Raw genomic sequence first — 17006 nt, forward strand, 5'->3', positions numbered from 1 at the left:
CACATCGCTTTTTAAACAATTTGTAAACTTTTATTATTTTTTCTTTTCTTTTTGATAACGTTTTTCAAGCTTGGTACTCAAAAAGCTAGTTAATTTATGCATTTAAAAATGCAGCGTTTGTCTGCAAAATGATGAATTAAGCACTCTTGAGGTTTATGGTTGTTACTTTTATTCTGATTTTTTATTCAATTTCTTTTTGTCCGAACGGTTGGTGACACTTGCCAGATCAAATTACGTCTCCTGTGGTGTCAACTGCATTGCTTGTGGTTGTCTGTAGTCTTTTATTTCAGAAGAGTACTTACAGTTCCAAGAATGCTGTATACTTTCTTTTGAGCTAATGAACCCATCAACCAGAATTAGAAGATTCTTAATACCCGAAGCAAATATCTGTTGTTGTTGTTGTTAAAGCTTGCCAGGAGGTACCTTCCTAAATATAAAACAGAACACCACCTTTTTTCCATATCTTAAGAAATAGGAAGCATATGGAGATAGGATGCCAAACATGGAATTTGTTTAACAGTGAGAGGGCATTTGCAGGTTTCTAAATACGCCAGTTCTATGTGATCTGTTACGGTTTGGTCCTGCAGTGTTTGGAGTTCTGTTGCAATAGAAGCTGTAAACAGAAGCAGCCAGCTATAAAGGCAATGTGTTATCCTACATATATGTATATATATAGTAGACATTGTGCGCCTAGCTGGAGGTGTTGTTCTTTTAAAATACTTGAGAAAAAAATATATATTTTCTTTCTCCAGTGACAGCCACCCTCATACCTGGGACAAGCTTTATCTTGCTCATCATTGGCCAGTGACTGTATGCAAGGTGAGATTTTTGTGTTTCATTCTCTTTTACTCTGTCAAAGGGAGCCTTGGACAGTAGATGTTTGAAAAGAGAGTAAATAAAACCCCTGAAGCAGTTAATCTTGTTTATACACCTGTGTCTTTATAAAAGGTTTGACTGATCCTGGTGCAACTTTTGTAACTTTTTGAGTTTTTCTCTAGTGTAGCTGTAAATGAGAGAACCATGGCATGCTACAAGTATAATAGTCAATGTGGGACATACTGTTCTCTGTCTTAGTTGTTTGTTACATGTTTTTTAATCTCTCGTTAGTCCTAGACTTTTACCAGACTCTGTAAGCAGGCTTGCATGCTTCGTTTGACTGAAGACAGCGGATTAGTATTTAAGCTGTCTGCTGCACAACAAGGTGTAGTTTTATAATGGCGGCTTCGAAGTTTTAATGATAACGCATCAGATACAGATTTGGTCTGGAAAAAGAGTGCTGTAAAGCTGTGGGTGTCTTGGAGCATTTCTGTGATTGTGGGTAGGAATGAAAAATGAACCTAACCTCCCAATGTATGTCCTTCAAGAACATGAATTGTAAAGAATTATAATTTTATGCACCTTTTGCTATTAAATACCTATTGCCATCTGGTAAGTAGAACATTTTTTTTAATGCAGGAAATCTTTGAAGGCCTCTTTCTGTATAGCTGAATTAAAATATGCTGTACTTCAAAGTGGAAGATGTTATCAGTTTTACGGACACAAGGATTAAGTACTCAGAGGATAATACAGAAGCTTCAGTCTCAGTCAAACGGTTTTGCCAAAAAGCTCCCACTTCTGGGACATTTAGGTGTATTTATTACAGTAGCAGAGTCTTTTTCTTATAATGCTCTAGGTACTTTTTAATTTCCCATTCCTATTTCTGGAACTACATATAAAAGCAGTAGCAGCAAAACTTATATAATGCCAGAAACTTCTGTGGAGAAAAGGATGGGCTTTAGTTAAATTAGTTAAATGTACAGGGGAGATATCAATATGAAAGCTCTGCGTTTAACCGAGAACTGGGAGTGGCCGTTCCTCTGGTTTATGTTTGTTTGCTCTTTTTTTGAGGTGGGTCAGGGGGGACCTGATGCACTTTGTGTCTGATTTTTTTTTTTCCTTTGCTTCACAAACATCACTGTAACTAACTTCAGGCAAAGGTGTTGGTCTTCTGGAATATGTAGCACCTGGCTTGAGTGGGCATTCAGAGTTAGTAGAAGTTTAAACCCTCTGTGTAAGTGAATGAGATGCAGAGTCATGAAGAGTGAGAAAAACAATCAGTTCGGGCACTGCGTGTGGGGTGCCACTCTTAATTCTCAGGTACTGCTGTTGGTAAATTGGCAAATAACCTGTATGTACTTACAGTGAAATTGTGGTGAATAATTGAGGATATTAAGCTTCAGAAAACGTAGGCTTTCTCACACATTATGTTAATTCCTTATGATTTTCTGACAGAAGCATCTCAAAGGAGGGAAGAAAAAACAAAATTAAAATCGTGTGAAGTGACTTTTTGCCCACTTTTACTTCCGTGAGTCATACGAAGAAATGGAGTTCCAATTCTACTCTTCTAACAGCTTTCTTTTTGTTAAGCTGTGTATTAACTTGAGGGATTCCCAAATTCTGCTCCTTTTTTTTTTTTTTTTTTTTTTTTCTTAAAAAAAGTATATAGGTTCTTCAGCATCTTCAGCGTATTTATGTATGATTGCTATTTTCTTTCAGTCAGGAAATATTTTTAATATCATTCTTCGGTTCAGAACTGTTGACATGATATCAGAAGGAAAAAGAGTATCTGGGTGAAGGAACCTGCGTAATGCATGATAGCACTTATGTTTACAGAAAGCTTTGTTACACTACTTTGTGCAAGTACTTAGTAGCTTATGCTTCCTGTGTAAATGAACCTGGTTACAGACTGGGGACTTCACTTCATACTGTATTCTTGATAGGTGTGTGGATGACCTGATGACTTCTTTTTTGTTTGTATATCTGTGTGCATCAAAAAGCGTTTAAGGTTTTCAGACTCCTGAAAGGCCTTTTTTTTTTAAAAAAAAAAAATTGGACACATTTCAGCATGCTAGAAACTTGAGACTGTACATCTCTCGGCTCTTCCTGTGCTTTAAGCTGTATGCAATTGTGTTCAACTGGTGTCTTTTTTAATACCAAGTGTGATCTGCACAATTAAAATGGAAAGTACATATTTTAGAAAAAAAAAAGTAATAAGTTCAAACTTAGATGTTTCAGTCTCAAATGAGTGTGAATCCTGTTAGGTGGAAGTAGGAGCAAGTCAAGGGCAGCCAGAGGGACTTTTTCCTCCCCTATTATGGAGTTATGAAGATAACTTGAGAAATGTTATGCAAGAACTTAGAGAAATGTTATTATTACAGTTTTTGTTTCTTGGAAATTGTAAAAAGATAAGATCTTTTCAGGGTGTTCCCTTGTGAAATGGGGCAAATCCGATGCAAGTGTGTATGCTATTCAGTTCCTGCTGTGGTGAGAATGGGAAGGATTATGAAGAAATGGGTACTAACCCCTCTTGTGATCTTTTTACTACATATATGTGCTGATTAAATAAAGGAATCAAATAAAGGACAACAGAATAAGCTGGTGGACAGAACCACCTGAATTCAAGTTTTAATGTAGTGTTAAGCAGCAGGTAATTTTTTTTTCATGAGATAAAACGTTTTCCTAATTTCAGTCTCTGGAAATAATTGTGTAGTGAAGGCTTAAGGGAAGAGTAAAACCACTATTTTTCTTTTTTTTTTTTTCTTCCTTTTTTTTTCTGATATAAGTAGTTGAATAATACAGAAAGAATTAAAGGAAGTTAACAGGATGGCAGTTCAGTGTTGTGAATAAGAATTAGATCAAAAACTTTCTCAGGTAAAGTGATTCCTTTATCTTTGTGTACGCTTGTATATAAAACTACCTCTGTTGAAGTGAGTCAAGCACTAGACAGATGCTATTTTGGAACAGAAAACTTTTTCCTAAATACCAGTGTAACCCCAAAGATAACTCTTAATCTACGCCTCCACCTTCCACTAAACCATATCCCTAAGCTCTACATCTAAACGTCTTTTAAAGACCTCCAGGGATGGTGACTCAACCACTTCCCTGGGCAGCCTATTCCAGTGACTAACAACCCTTTCGGTAAAGAAGTTCTTCCTAAGATCCAACCTAACCCTCCCCTGGCACAACTTTAGCCCATTCCCCCTCGTCCTGTCACCAGGCACGTGGGAGAATAGACCAACCGCCACCTCGCTACAGCCTCCCTTCAGGTACCTGTAGAGTGCAATAAGGTCGCCCCTGAGCCTCCTCTTCTCCAGGCTAAACAGTCCCAGCTCCCTCAGCCACTCCTCATAAGACTTGTTCTCCAGACCCCTCACCAGCTTCGTAGCCCTTCTCTAGACTCGCTTGAGCACCTCCACGTCCTTGTAGCGAGGGGCCCAAAACTGAACACAGTACTCGAGGTGCGGCCTCACCAGAGCCGAGTACAGGGGGACAATCACTTCCCTGGACCTGCTGGCCTACAAGAAGTAAATGTTTTGTTTCCCTCCTCCCAATCTTTTTTAAAGCAATCTTCTAAATTCAGCTCTTTCGGTGACAGTTCTCAGTGGCCCTTCCGCGTCGGCCATCTTGGCTGCAGCGCTTCCTCTCAGCATGGCGGTGCCGCAGAGGCCCCTGCTGCTTGTCTCAGTGTTACAGGCCACATAGTTAGCTTGGGTGGGTCTGGTTGTCAGATTATTTTAAAACAGGAGAAGACAATGTTCCTTTTTCCAATTAATCTAATCTGGAAAAGTTTCTGAGGTCCAGTGCCTGATTGTAAATACGTGTTTGTAACTCCATTTCAAGTTGGCAGCTGCCTGAGTTTGAATCAATCCCTCAGCGGGCAGTACACGGTAAACAGGAAGGCTAATGCAAAGTGTTTTGCCGAAGTAGCAGGGATACCCGGCTTCTCAGGCTGATGTTTGCTTATTTTACAATATTGGTTTAAAGGAAATGTTGGAAAAATACCATGGGTAGAGCTAGAAAGGAAGGTGAATGAAGCTGGCCAAAATGCCATGTGTGACCTCCTGTGTCATAGGTGGCACTGACTGTATGGTTCTGCCAGCCTGCAGCATGACACCAACAACATCGTGAAATGTGTAGAAAAAATAGCTGGCTGGGTTAGTGCTGCAGTAGGGTAGAGCTGATTCCTGGTGTCCCACAGACCTAAAGCTAAAAGGACACTAGATCTTCGCCCACTTCTATCCGGAGTGCTTAGGTGCCAGCTGACTTGAGGAGGCTTGTAAAAGCCACTGAAAACAAGCTGGTGACTTTTAGTGCCATGCTACTGAGCTTTTCAGAGTCGGGGGGAGCCCTATCTGATCTTTAAGGAGACTTTAAGATGTTGACAGTCTAATTCCATTTTGACCGTTTAGCTTTCCTTCTGACTACAGAATATATTGTTTCAGATTGGAACCAAAATGGGTCCTGGGTCTCAGTCTAAACCCTGACTGAGTAAACTGCCTTGAATTTAAAATGCTGTGGGGTTTCCTTTAGCTTGAATAGGAACTGTGGTAAAAGATTGTGTAAGATGCATAACTGCAGCGTTCTTGTTTCCACCCTGGTTGCACAAGCTGATTATCTGGCAGACGGTTTTTCAGGGGGTGATTAGCCACTGGCTTTTGATTTCCTGTATTTTGGGCTGGATAGCTGCAGTTTCTCAGCTCCACAAAGCTTGTGTCGTTATGAGAGCAGTATTGTTTAGATGCTTCCAAAGTGTGTTTGCTGAAAACCTGTCAGGAATAATTGCTGTTGCTGGGTTTAATTGTTTCTGTTTGTTGGTGGCAGGAGAGAAGAGGAAGGAAATTGACACAGAACAAGAAAGGCTTACAGATCCTGCAGTTTTGCAGCCACTGGTTTGTGGCATGCAGAAGGCAGTTAGTGAGATTACAGGTCTCTCTGCACTTGTCTACACTGTTCTTGTTCCAGCATCGCATAAAAGGCATTGTTGCATAATTAAGGCAGGACATGTGATGCAAACTAAAAAGGAAGGCACTTATTTTGGGGAAGGAAAGTCTCAAGAGGCTGCTACTTAATGGAGAAAAGTGTTTACTAAAAAGAGCTCTAATTACTAAGCAGTGTAATCAAGGAAAATGTAGTAATGTAATTTGTGCTGTTTGAGTGTAGAAATTTTTATTTGTTGAGGAATATGTATTCTGCTCTAAATAAGAGTTAACATTTAGACTATTTCTCCTGTATTATCAGAAGTTTTGGCTGGGGCTGTTGTTGGTGGGAATTTATATGTTCTTTAATCCTCTTTCTCCCTTTCCTTGTCCCTCAGGTCAAAACACTTAGAAACCCATTCTAATAATTTTACTTGGAATAAGTGCTCTTTTTTTTAAAAAAAAAAAATTTACTTTTTGTATTTTTTTTCTATTTTTAATATAAGACCAAAAGTACTCTTGGACACTTAAAGTGTGCTTGTCCAATATTACAGTTGATTTTGATTTTTTTAAATTTTATTTGAATGGTTCTGCACTCCTTGAAAAGATCCAATGATGAGAAAAAAACTTAGAATTGCCACCTAGAATATAAGATAAATGTAGAATTAGCTCTATTCATTTAGCATGGATCAGACTACTTCCTATTAGCTCAGAACCTGACGTTTGTCTTCTTTTCATACTGCCCTCTAAACCATTATCCCTGGACACACATAACAAATAATCTATAATTTTGTTTTCCACAGCAATACAGTATTAATTGTCAAGACCCACCAGAGTACTGGACAATTCATGGACTATGGTATGATTGTAGATTGTTTTTATTTCAACCTGGAAATCTAAAATCTATGTTTTGATATAAAACTACTCTGCACTCTTGTATATCCCATGATTCACTAAGCTACTAAAATCTTCTTGTCACATGAGCATTTTGTTTACACAACTCTTTATAACATCACTGATGTTCTCAAACAGAAAGGGAATTATGGTTTCTCCTCTTCCTTTTTCTTCCTGAGTACACAGGATTTGTTAATGTCTCATGACCGTCCGTGCCTTTAAGTACCTTAACTCAGCACAAACATTGTAAATCTGCACAAAAAAACAACTTGTTTCAAAGGAATCAACTACCTGGAATCATTGTCCATGGCAGCAATTTGAAGGTTTTCATGACAAACACAGGGAAAAGTTCAGGACAGGAGGTTGGTAAGCTTTATGTCCTAGAAAGGTGAACAGCATTATGTGCAGATTTCCAGTGACTTTCTGGTGGTACTTGCAGAATTGTCACTTGGTGCAATGGTTGGGAAGGTCAATGTCATCAGTGACGTGATGTGCGAGACTCTTCCATAGCATTATTCCCCCTATGCGCTGTTTACAGAGGGTGATGGATTGAAAGGCCTCAGAACCTCTACATGGGAGAAGTTTTAGCCATAACTTATATAATGATTAGTATTTTTTTACTTATAAAACACTGTAGATGCTGATGGATTACTTGCATATTCAAATCAAATTTATGGCTATAATCTTGCATATTTAAGGCTAATAATATGTTGTTCTTACTGTTAGTGACTTGGAAGACATCTTTTTTTCACTTCTGTTCTGCTTTTCTAGGCCTGACGGAGTTCAAGATTGTAATAGAACATGGCATTTCAATGTCACAGAGATTAAGGTATTTGTTTTAAAACATGAAACCAAAAACGTAATACCAAGCAGAGCTGAGTGGCATTACTTTTGCACTTCCTATGTGCCAAATCTGTAGCTCATAATAGATCACTGCTAATGTAGTTTGCTGAGAGGTATGTTCTGTTAAGGAGTCAAAAAATTCATTAGGTGCTCCTGGTATGAATTGAAATTCCAGCGCTTGCGTTCATTAGTGGCTATTCATCTATTCAAACTCAGTTTTCCAGACATGTGATTTGTCTTTTTCAGCTACTTCTTCCTTACCAAATAAATCCAGAGAACATAGTCACAGATCTCCAGTGGTAACAAGTACCTGTGAAAAAATGCAGAGTAATTTTTTTTTTTTTTCAAAAAAAAAGGTTTATTTATATATTTATTTAAAACATCCATGATTAATTTGCAGAATTGCACAGAATGGTTGAGGTTGGAAGGGGGCTCTGGAGGCCATGAGGTTCCACCCCCTCATGTAAGCGGGGATGGGAGACTTAAGTTTACAGGTGTGAAAAGCTCCACGACTGAACAATTTCTGCAGGGGCAGTAGAAGGACAATGTTACTTCAAAGCAGTGTGTCAGTATTAATATACTCAGATAGTCACATCTACCTATCACCACCACCAACAGCATTTTCAAAATAATGGAGAACAGGACCTCTCTTATTTTTCTGCAAGTAAATGTTTCTTTTGGGGCTATTGAAAGGCAAGGCTTCAGCTTTAGAAAATTTATCAATAGATGTAGATTGTGTATGAAATAGTTTTTCAATTGCAGGTAAGTTTTTATTGATAAATTACTTGTGTTGTTTTTAGGATCTTATGACAGACATGACACGCTATTGGCCGGATGTAATTCATCCATCTTTGAATAGCACCCATTTCTGGTGAGTACAAACAAAATTAAAAAGTATTTGGGATATTATTTCACAAAAAAGTCAGTCTGAATTAGTAATTCTTCAGGTACCATGTTATGCATGAGAAACAGCATCCAGGAAACACACTGAAAGTGATACATCTTCACGCGTTCTTTTTTTTCTTAAAGTTTTCTTGCTAGAGTACCTGCAAAATGCATACTGTTGAAGAAGGGGCTATGGCAGCAATTTTGGAGAAGTGGAACTTAGTGAGAGAGAGAGAATGTGTTCGTTCTCTTTGTCCCCAGGGAGAAGCAGCTGCTGCTACCACATTTAAATCTGCATAGCAGTTGTGCTCTAGGGATGTCAAAACCCGCTGCAAGAGCAGCTATCAGGCCTCGTCCTAGCTGCCTTCACTGTGTTGCTGGCTTTGAGAGACCTTTCCTTCTGGAATTCCACACAGAGGAGGGAATGGACAAACAGGATTCCTTGTGTGTTCCTAGCCATTTCCCTTAAGACTTTCCTTTTTACTTTCCTAGCAGCCTAAATCAGATCAAATGGGAATTTGTTTAGTGATCAACCTGCTTGGCTTAAAGGAAAGAAGAAGGCTTAGACCTCTCCTGACAACAGTTTTCCTTCTTTATGTTTCTCTTTACTTCTAAATCATCAGACGCTTGGACTGAAGAGCAGTATGAGTATTATCTGAGTTTGCACAGGCTTCAGTTTGAATTGCCCGGGACTTTAGTTTAAAATAATGCCGTCAATGTAATCTGTTCTTCCACATCTACTGTGAAAGCAGTAACATCAGATAAGATGTAGAGTGTGTAGCTTTAAACGCTGCTGCCTCTAGCTGTCTCAGCTCTAAGTGCCTCTGGGGCTTTCCGTTGGATTGGAGGACTGTTTCCTCCCTGTGTCACCAGGGAAGAACTTTGAAGGGAATGGGGGTTAATTTTAGTCTTGTCCTTGTTCTACAGCAGATCTGTGCCCCCCAGGTCCTAAACTGGTCTTACAAGTCTCTTACGGCAGTCTGAACTTGTAAATGTCAGACTAAGGGTAGCAAACAGAACTTATTTCAATACCTGGAAATGTCACTAGCATAAGAGCGATAGAAAAGTTAGATTAGAACACCATAACCAATTTTGACTGACAGAGTAATTCCCTTTCAGTACGGTGACAAGTGCACTACAATTGGCAGTTGTAATTGCAGATTTTGTAAATGCAAGCTTTTAAGTTTTTAAGATAGTTGAAAGCCAATAAAATCCTGTTGTACATCTTAATTCAGTTAAAATATTTACTTCAAGTTTTTTTAAAAACGTGTTTATCTCTAGTGTTAAACAAACACCTCCCTCCCCCCCCCCCCCCAAAAAAAAAGGGAAGGACTAATATGGCAGAAAAGAGAATCTGAAAGTAAATCTGATTGATTTTCATTGTTGTACACTGAAGTTACCTCAGTTAAACAGAGAACATAAGCAGTGACAAGCAAAATGGATGTTGGATATCTCAGCATACCCTCAGGGTTTTTCCATGACTGCTGTAATTTCATAGTATGTTTCTTCATGTGTCTACCTCTAACTGTAGTTCTGGCTTAAGGGAGGGGATAAGGATTCTTCATGGGTATTGACAAATGGTTGTGGGTGCCTCTGTAAAGATAATTGCTCATCTCTGTCTTGTGAACTGTGGCAATTGCTACCCAAGAATTTTAACTGGACAGGGTTGAATTGCTTATAACAGGATAGAGGGGTATGGGTGCTTTGGATCTCAAAATTTACTAACTGAAAATCTCAAAATTTACTAACTGAAAATCTCAAAATTTACTAACTGAAATTGGTTGTAAACTTACATGTTAATCTTAAATATTTTGTGGGCAGCACTTGCGGACCTTAGTTGCTATCCCAAGGAACCGGTTTTCAAGCTGGGTTGTTTCTACAGTCCTTGGATGCATCTGATGTGCTTCCAACTTTGTCTGCCATATCTCCATGACTTGGAGCTTGGGGGAATTCCATCCTTGTGCATAAGAAGCAGCAAAATCTCTTCTGAGGTTTAGCATTTTTTCCACGCAAACGAGTTCTACTTCATTCCTTTGCATTTCTGCAGCCCCTTAGGATGTCATTTGTAGGATTTAGCTTCCAGGTATGCAAGTATAGCATTTATTCTTAAGAGCATTATCAATAAAATTATGGAGAAGGACAAATTACATAGTGGCACCCAATCTAACTCTGCACCCTTCACTCCTGTGTGCTTGCCAAAGTGCTTGTGTCCTATCAGGAGGAAAAAATGTCACAAAGTGCTTGTGACACATACACTCTGTGTTACTGCCTAGCTTACAGTTCCGAAGAGTTACAGAAGGGAAGCTGGTCTTTGTGAACACAAGCGGCTATGTTCTGCATATGAGTTAAGGTGCAAGTAAAATGACCTTGTCAGTTGCAGCCTACGTGAAGGATGATGTCTCAGTGAATAGCATTGAGACGTTAATTCTTTCAATTTCTAAACAAACTGTTTATTCCCTGATACCCGCAGCTCCTTCATTTCCTACCTGCTTCAGTTTGTATTTGAGTGGAAGAGGTGAAGGTGAAATTCCGTATGCCTGTGCTCGAGTGGTCAGAATTAGCTATACCTGCATCACTTTGTTTTTCCACATTGCTGTGCTGCAAAATAACAAGTAACAATGTAAAAAGAAATGTTGTCTAAAAGTTGCCGTACCTGTTTTATAGTGACTCTAAACTGTCTCTCCAGTCTGGAATGCCCACAAGACTGATTTAAAAACTTGGGCCCAGCGCGTCCTTGGCTTGCTGCAGCTGGTGAAGCGTGGGCGCTGTCTGTGGGTAGCTCCGCGCCTTTCCATTAAGCATCCCCTCAGCCCCAAGGCCTGGCCGCTGTGACCAGTGCAAACTGTACCGAGCCATTCCAACAGCAGCTTCTATTTCTGCCTTCTTGCTGGAAACAGCAGGACATTTAAATTCACATACCACTGACAGACTGTAAAAGACAGTCACAACACTTTACCAGAAGGTTTACACACATGCATAAATACATATTTTTCTGAAGAAAAATAGGCATCCTACGTGCAAATCCTTGCCTCCAGCTTATTGCTGCTCCAGTCGCTCTTTGGACTTGACTGTTGTCTGCCTCTGGTCCAAACCAACTGCTCAGCCAGAATCTCTTGCCAAATTTACCTGAAATAGCTTCCATTTCTTTTTTAAAAATAGCCTCTTCTGTCATCAGTAATTTCAAGTCCCTTGTTGGGAAACCTGCTCTTTGACCCACGTGAAGTGGACTTCTGTAGGTGGTAAGCAATTCACTTAATGTGCAGTCGAGTGTTACAGCCAAGATGAGAACACTCAGCTATGCTCAATTTGGGAACTTGGAGTTAAAATCTTCTCTCCTGCCTCAAATCTCTTGACACTACAAGTTTATTTATTCATTCTGTTTAGAAATAGCATACAGATTTCTCTAGATCCAAGCATAACTTAGTCAAAGTGTAGGAGTGATGTTTTGTTTTTTGTATGAGCAGGTTTTTTTTGGTGCTATATCATACTTCTTACGTAAACCCTTTAAGATTTTTGACTTTAAGATTTATCAAGGTTCTTGAAATTTGCAAATAATGTTTTCTGAAACTTGAATTTTGCTTACCTGCTGTAGGAAACATGAATGGGAGAAACATGGGACTTGTGCAGCCACACTTCAGGTCCTCAATTCTCAGAAGAAATACTTTGGTAAAACCCTGGAGCTCTACTGGCAAGTTGATCTTAATGGGTATGTTAGTGAACTCCATGGTCTGCTCTTACTTCAAATAGTTAGTAAAAGTTTAAAATCTAACTTAAAACGTGAGTATAAACACCTCATGGCAGAGGGGAAATCAGTATTAGTGTAAATTATTTCAGGTACTGGAATTCAGACGAGTTGTCTACTTTGAGAAGAATGTCTCTGGTCACGTCAGAGTCTGTTAAGGCAGCAGCATGCTTCACAGAAACCTTTTAGACAATGTAAGCCAGAACATTCTGAGAAGCTGTATCAGCTGTGTCTCACTACCAAAAGCTACGGTACCTGTAGACGTCTAAACCAAGCGTTGAAACTCTCAGACCTCTGAGTCATCCTGATGCCTGAACACTCAACTGTGTTTAGAAAAAGCAGTGTTCTGCTGAGAGGGAAGGACAAGCTGCAGGCAAAATTGCGCAGAACATCCTGGGAAGGGGCTGAGAGCTAGCAGCAAGAGAGGATGTCCCAAAGGGCAGTGTGTCCAAGCACTGTACATGCACAACATGGCTGCCAATGAATGTCAGAAGTGCAGAGTCCTTTCCTGGTAAATGCGTGGTGTGGTGGGAAAGGGTTTGACTCAGATTTGTTGACCAATAATATTTTTTTGGCGTAAAGAGGCAGTATGTGAGAGAGGAGAACAGTTGTCCTTTTGTATCTAGAAATGTATATTTAAAAAAATAAAATTAAAAAAACAAACAAACAAAAAGAACAGTTCATGTTCTGTCAGTGTCTTGTCCAAGCAGTCTCTGCAACGGTCTCATTCATATGCACAAAGAAAATGTCTTTCTTCCATCCCCCTCCTGTTTTTGCAGGTGTTTTGTAAAACTTAATCACATTTTTCTAGACACGGTGCTTAAGAGCATGGCGTATGTAGTGTTAAAATTAATAACGTCTGATAAGTCAATTGCCTAAGTAGCGGTGATGGTGTGATTAAAACATTTTACAGATGGCACAGTGACCGATTATGTGACTCCGTATCAGCATGTGTAATGAAAACTAATAGAGACTGAAACATCTTGAAGCTAATTGCTCATAGCATATTCTGCATTGTAAAATGAACATAATTAATTTGATCTTCACTGCAAAGAGTAAAGAGTGCTAATGTTCTCACTGTGCTTCATTTATACTTTTATGAGAAAAAGTAGTGTTAGAGTGATTAAAACTTTCCAAATGAGAAGTTATTAAAAAGAGGATGTCATACAGGCTCCTGTAAGAATGACACAACATCATCTCTTTTATTGGCCTGCTCATATGCAGTGTCAAATGACTTTCATAAACAGGTAAACCTTTAGACAATTGGGTTACATTTCCCCAGTGCAGAACCTGATCTTGGAAGGGTTGAACATTATTAGCTCTCATGGATTAAATTCTGAGAGATGCTGAACATTCCCAGTTATTACTGAAGAAGCTGGGACTTGAATACTCAGAACCTGTTGGGTCCTGAGTCTTGTTAGAAGCCCACACTTTGAACTGTTCTCAGGACTGAATCTAAAGGAAGGGGTATATAAGCTACAGGATATTAAGAGTTGCCTTGTTTCTGTTATGCGAACAACCTTTCTACTAAAAAACATCCTTAAAAATGTGATGTTGGAAATATTTCTGCTCTGACCTTGATGTTGATCCTCGTGCCACAGCCCTCTCTGGGTGTGCTGTGCACCTGCTGTCCCAGCCAAGCTCTCCCTGCATTAGAACACGAGGGTGTGTCAAGCGGCCTCACAAATCTGCCTCAGTTCCTTCACAGGGGTCAGAGCACAGGGGCATGGCTTGGGGCAGGGGAAGGGAGACAGTTAAACTATTTGCTCTACCGGGCACTCAGCAGAGCAATATGAAGATCCAGCAAATGACAGTAGCATAGTCCTTTCCCCTAGCTGTCTCTGAAGAGTCAACTCTCCCAGCTCCTCCAACAGAGGTAGGGGAGAGGGTTTGTGCTGACCCTGCTGAGCTGGGTGGGCAGTGACATTTCAGAAAACGAAACCTTCCCTTGGCCTGGCAGAGTATGGAGGACAAGTTTCTTTTGCTCCCTCTCATTCTAATGCTTGCCAGGTTCTCATTAAGATTATTCATTTACCTTATGGTTATGAAATTATACTTGCATAGAGGAACCATGAAAATGTGCTCTATCTTTGTTTCAGTAATCTCCAGAAGGCTGGGATAAAGCCAAACAGTACATATTACACGGTAAGAAGAAATCTTTTATATGAAACAAAATCACGTGTACTTCTTTCAGCGTAAGTTAATAAATTTCTAGAGAGCAAATGATCTTGTTTTTTAATTGCTTTTTTTAAAGTTGTGCTTTTCTAAAACTTGCAATATTAGAGAAACGTGAGACCTGTTGGAAGATGTGCTAGTGACTTAATAAATTATACAAGCTTTTTAATTTTTCAGATGACTGACATAAAAGAAGGTATTAGAAAATTGTATGGTTTAACACCAAAGATCCAATGTCTTCCTCCAGAAAAGGTAAAAACAAACACACACAACCACTTTACTACTTTCAAACAAATAACCACTTTCTATAAAAAAAAAAAAAAGTGAAAAATCTTCAGCATGGTCTTGGGTGTTCCTTTTGGATGCAGCTCCTTAGAGATCAGATATTGCTCAGTTCTTAAAACTGAGTTCACAAAAGCATTGCCTACATGCTGGCACCATGAATTTAAGTTCATGTTAGGTTGTAGCCTTTTCTTAACATAGAAATATTGCTAACAGAGGAACTATCCATTCTTTATGTTAGGTAGGTACCCGTAAAGTAGGAGCTCTGGGTTTTAGAGCCTTGAAAGATTTGAATGCTCATCTCTTGCATGAATGCTGTAACCATCATGCTAGAAGTGAACCGTAGTTGAGTACTTTCTGCTCCTGCTAAAGCTTAATTGCCATATAGCAAATTACTAGAACTAGCCAGCATGAGCTGAAAGGAGCCCATATACAGACGGCAATTTTACGAAGGCTTGCCAAGATACAGTTGCTGTTGGAGTTTAATAGCTCTTGTGTTGTCGACTCATTTGCTTTAGTAGTGCTCTGAGGTTTCTGTCACTTCACATGAAAAAGAATTCAAGGATAAAAATATTTTTAAATGTATTTTTAAGTTGCTCTAAGCAGCAAAAATAATGAGTTGAATGTGGCTTGAACCCTCATCCACCTCTCGATGTTGAAGAAATATAGAGCTAACACAATCGCCAGTGTCTAGCTCTGTTCACTGTAGTTCTGACACTGTTTTTAGTACAATAGGAATCCTGCTCATGTTATGTGACAGTAATTTACAGCTTGAATCTCCTGTGATTAACAGCTGAAGCTAAGGGATAGTAGAAAGGACAGAGGACACCCCAGGTATTTAAAGGTATCCCTTTTCAGAGACCAAACCTTATCAGTGCCTGAAGGGCCGTACATGGAGACTCTGATGCTTAAAACATATTACCCCTCCACTGCAGTGTTCTTAGGCTTCTTAAAAGAAAAAGCCCAAATTAAAATAAATTTTTAAAAGAGTAAATTTTTTATTTTTTATCTTGTGTTCTTAGTGGTTTCAAAATTAGTGTTTGTTTGTTTGCTTGTTTGTTTTTCCATACGCACTTTATTATGTGTGTGCATTCTCTGGGACTTTTCTTATAATCTCCTTTCCTATATGAAAGATTTTCATGCCTTCCTTCCTTCTTTCCAGGCAATGTTTTTTCTCTAGTCTGTTCTGAAGTCCAGAAATTACACTTCTGCTAATTTTGGCAGCCTACTTCTGTTCTTTTCAGTAAAAACTATTATAAAAATAAGTTTTTGTCTTTTTTTGGCGAACTTTCTTTGCTTCAATTCCCATTCTTCTGAAAAAAAAAAAAAAAAAAAGATGAAAGATGAGTTTTCGGTCACACATATCCTTTAATATTCAGAGTTCGAACAGAGCTCCTCCTACTGGACAAATTTGGGAAATGCTTAGATAATGCCCTATCCCTGGAGGTTCAAGAGCAGGTTGGATGAAGTCCTGGGCAACCTGATCCTAGTGGGTGGCATCCCTGCCCATGGTGGGGGGGTTGAAACTAGATGATCTTTAAGGTCCCTTCCAAACCAAGACATTCTATCATTCTACGATAATCTGTCCCAGGATTTCATAATCAGGCTTACTAGTTAAGCTACTTTCCCCAAACTTTTACTAAATTACAATGACGGATTGTGTTTTCTTGTCTGCTTGCTCCTTAAAGACAAGTATGTGCCATAAGCCGTTTGAAGTGGATACCTCTAATACCTGTCCCCTTCACATTTTTCAAGAGGCAACTGTACAGACAAGCACTACTGTATTCAGTAGGCAGTAAATCTGAAGAATTGGTTTATCATCTTCTCCACAATAAGCTGATCTCATTCCTCATGTTTCTAGGGTGAAAAAGCACAAATACTTGGTCAGATTGAATTCTGCTTCACCAAGGAACTGAAGCTGAGAAACTGCACAGAGCCAAGGGGTGAATCCAACAGATTGCAGCTTGGAATTCGGAATCTGTCTGTCTGCAAAGACAATCTTCCCGTCTATTATCCTCCAATGGTCCAACATCGCAAATGAAGCCACAAGAATTTGAAAAACTTCTTAAACAAAACAAATCAAAAACAACAAATCCCTTAAACGGTATATCTTGGAAAACAGTCTTGACTTGACTTAGCAATATTACAAACCCCTGTCTATTTCAGGATGCTGTGAGGATTTTTGCTGGAGGAAAGAAAAAAAAAAAAGGGTCTGTATTGTAGGATCAGTTACATAGGCTGCAGTCTTGAATTGGTGCTCTGATATTGATGGGATCAGTTGTGGGAAAGGAATTCAGAGGTGGCTTTGCACTGTTTCCCACATCCCTGAATTAGAGATACTGAGGAAACAAGCTAGAGACGCGTGCACAGAGAAGCTAGATCAATGATAAGTTGTTGTCGGCGCGTGCTGTAGTTAGTTACCCATATATACTCTGTTAGAACTTGCAATA

The 17006-nt window shown here is 39.2% G+C and overlaps 1 protein-coding gene across 1 annotated transcript; it reads left to right on the forward strand.

Annotated features, from left to right (window-relative positions):
- The first annotated feature begins 721 nt into the window (after nucleotides 1–721).
- LOC118157138 (ribonuclease T2-like) lies at nucleotides 722–16747 on the forward strand. The gene is made up of 8 exons (XM_035311379.1): nucleotides 722–819; nucleotides 6539–6594; nucleotides 7401–7458; nucleotides 8273–8343; nucleotides 11950–12063; nucleotides 14199–14244; nucleotides 14452–14526; nucleotides 16418–16747. The coding sequence occupies exons 4-8, from the start codon at nucleotides 8279–8281 to the stop codon at nucleotides 16595–16597; spliced, it is 480 nt and encodes a 159-aa protein (XP_035167270.1). The 5' UTR covers nucleotides 722–819; nucleotides 6539–6594; nucleotides 7401–7458; nucleotides 8273–8278; the 3' UTR covers nucleotides 16598–16747.
- The last annotated feature ends 259 nt before the right edge of the window (nucleotides 16748–17006 follow it).

This window comes from Oxyura jamaicensis, assembly GCF_011077185.1.
Source record: "Oxyura jamaicensis isolate SHBP4307 breed ruddy duck chromosome 3 unlocalized genomic scaffold, BPBGC_Ojam_1.0 oxy3_random_OJ102687, whole genome shotgun sequence".
NCBI classification, from domain to species: domain Eukaryota; kingdom Metazoa; phylum Chordata; class Aves; order Anseriformes; family Anatidae; genus Oxyura; species Oxyura jamaicensis.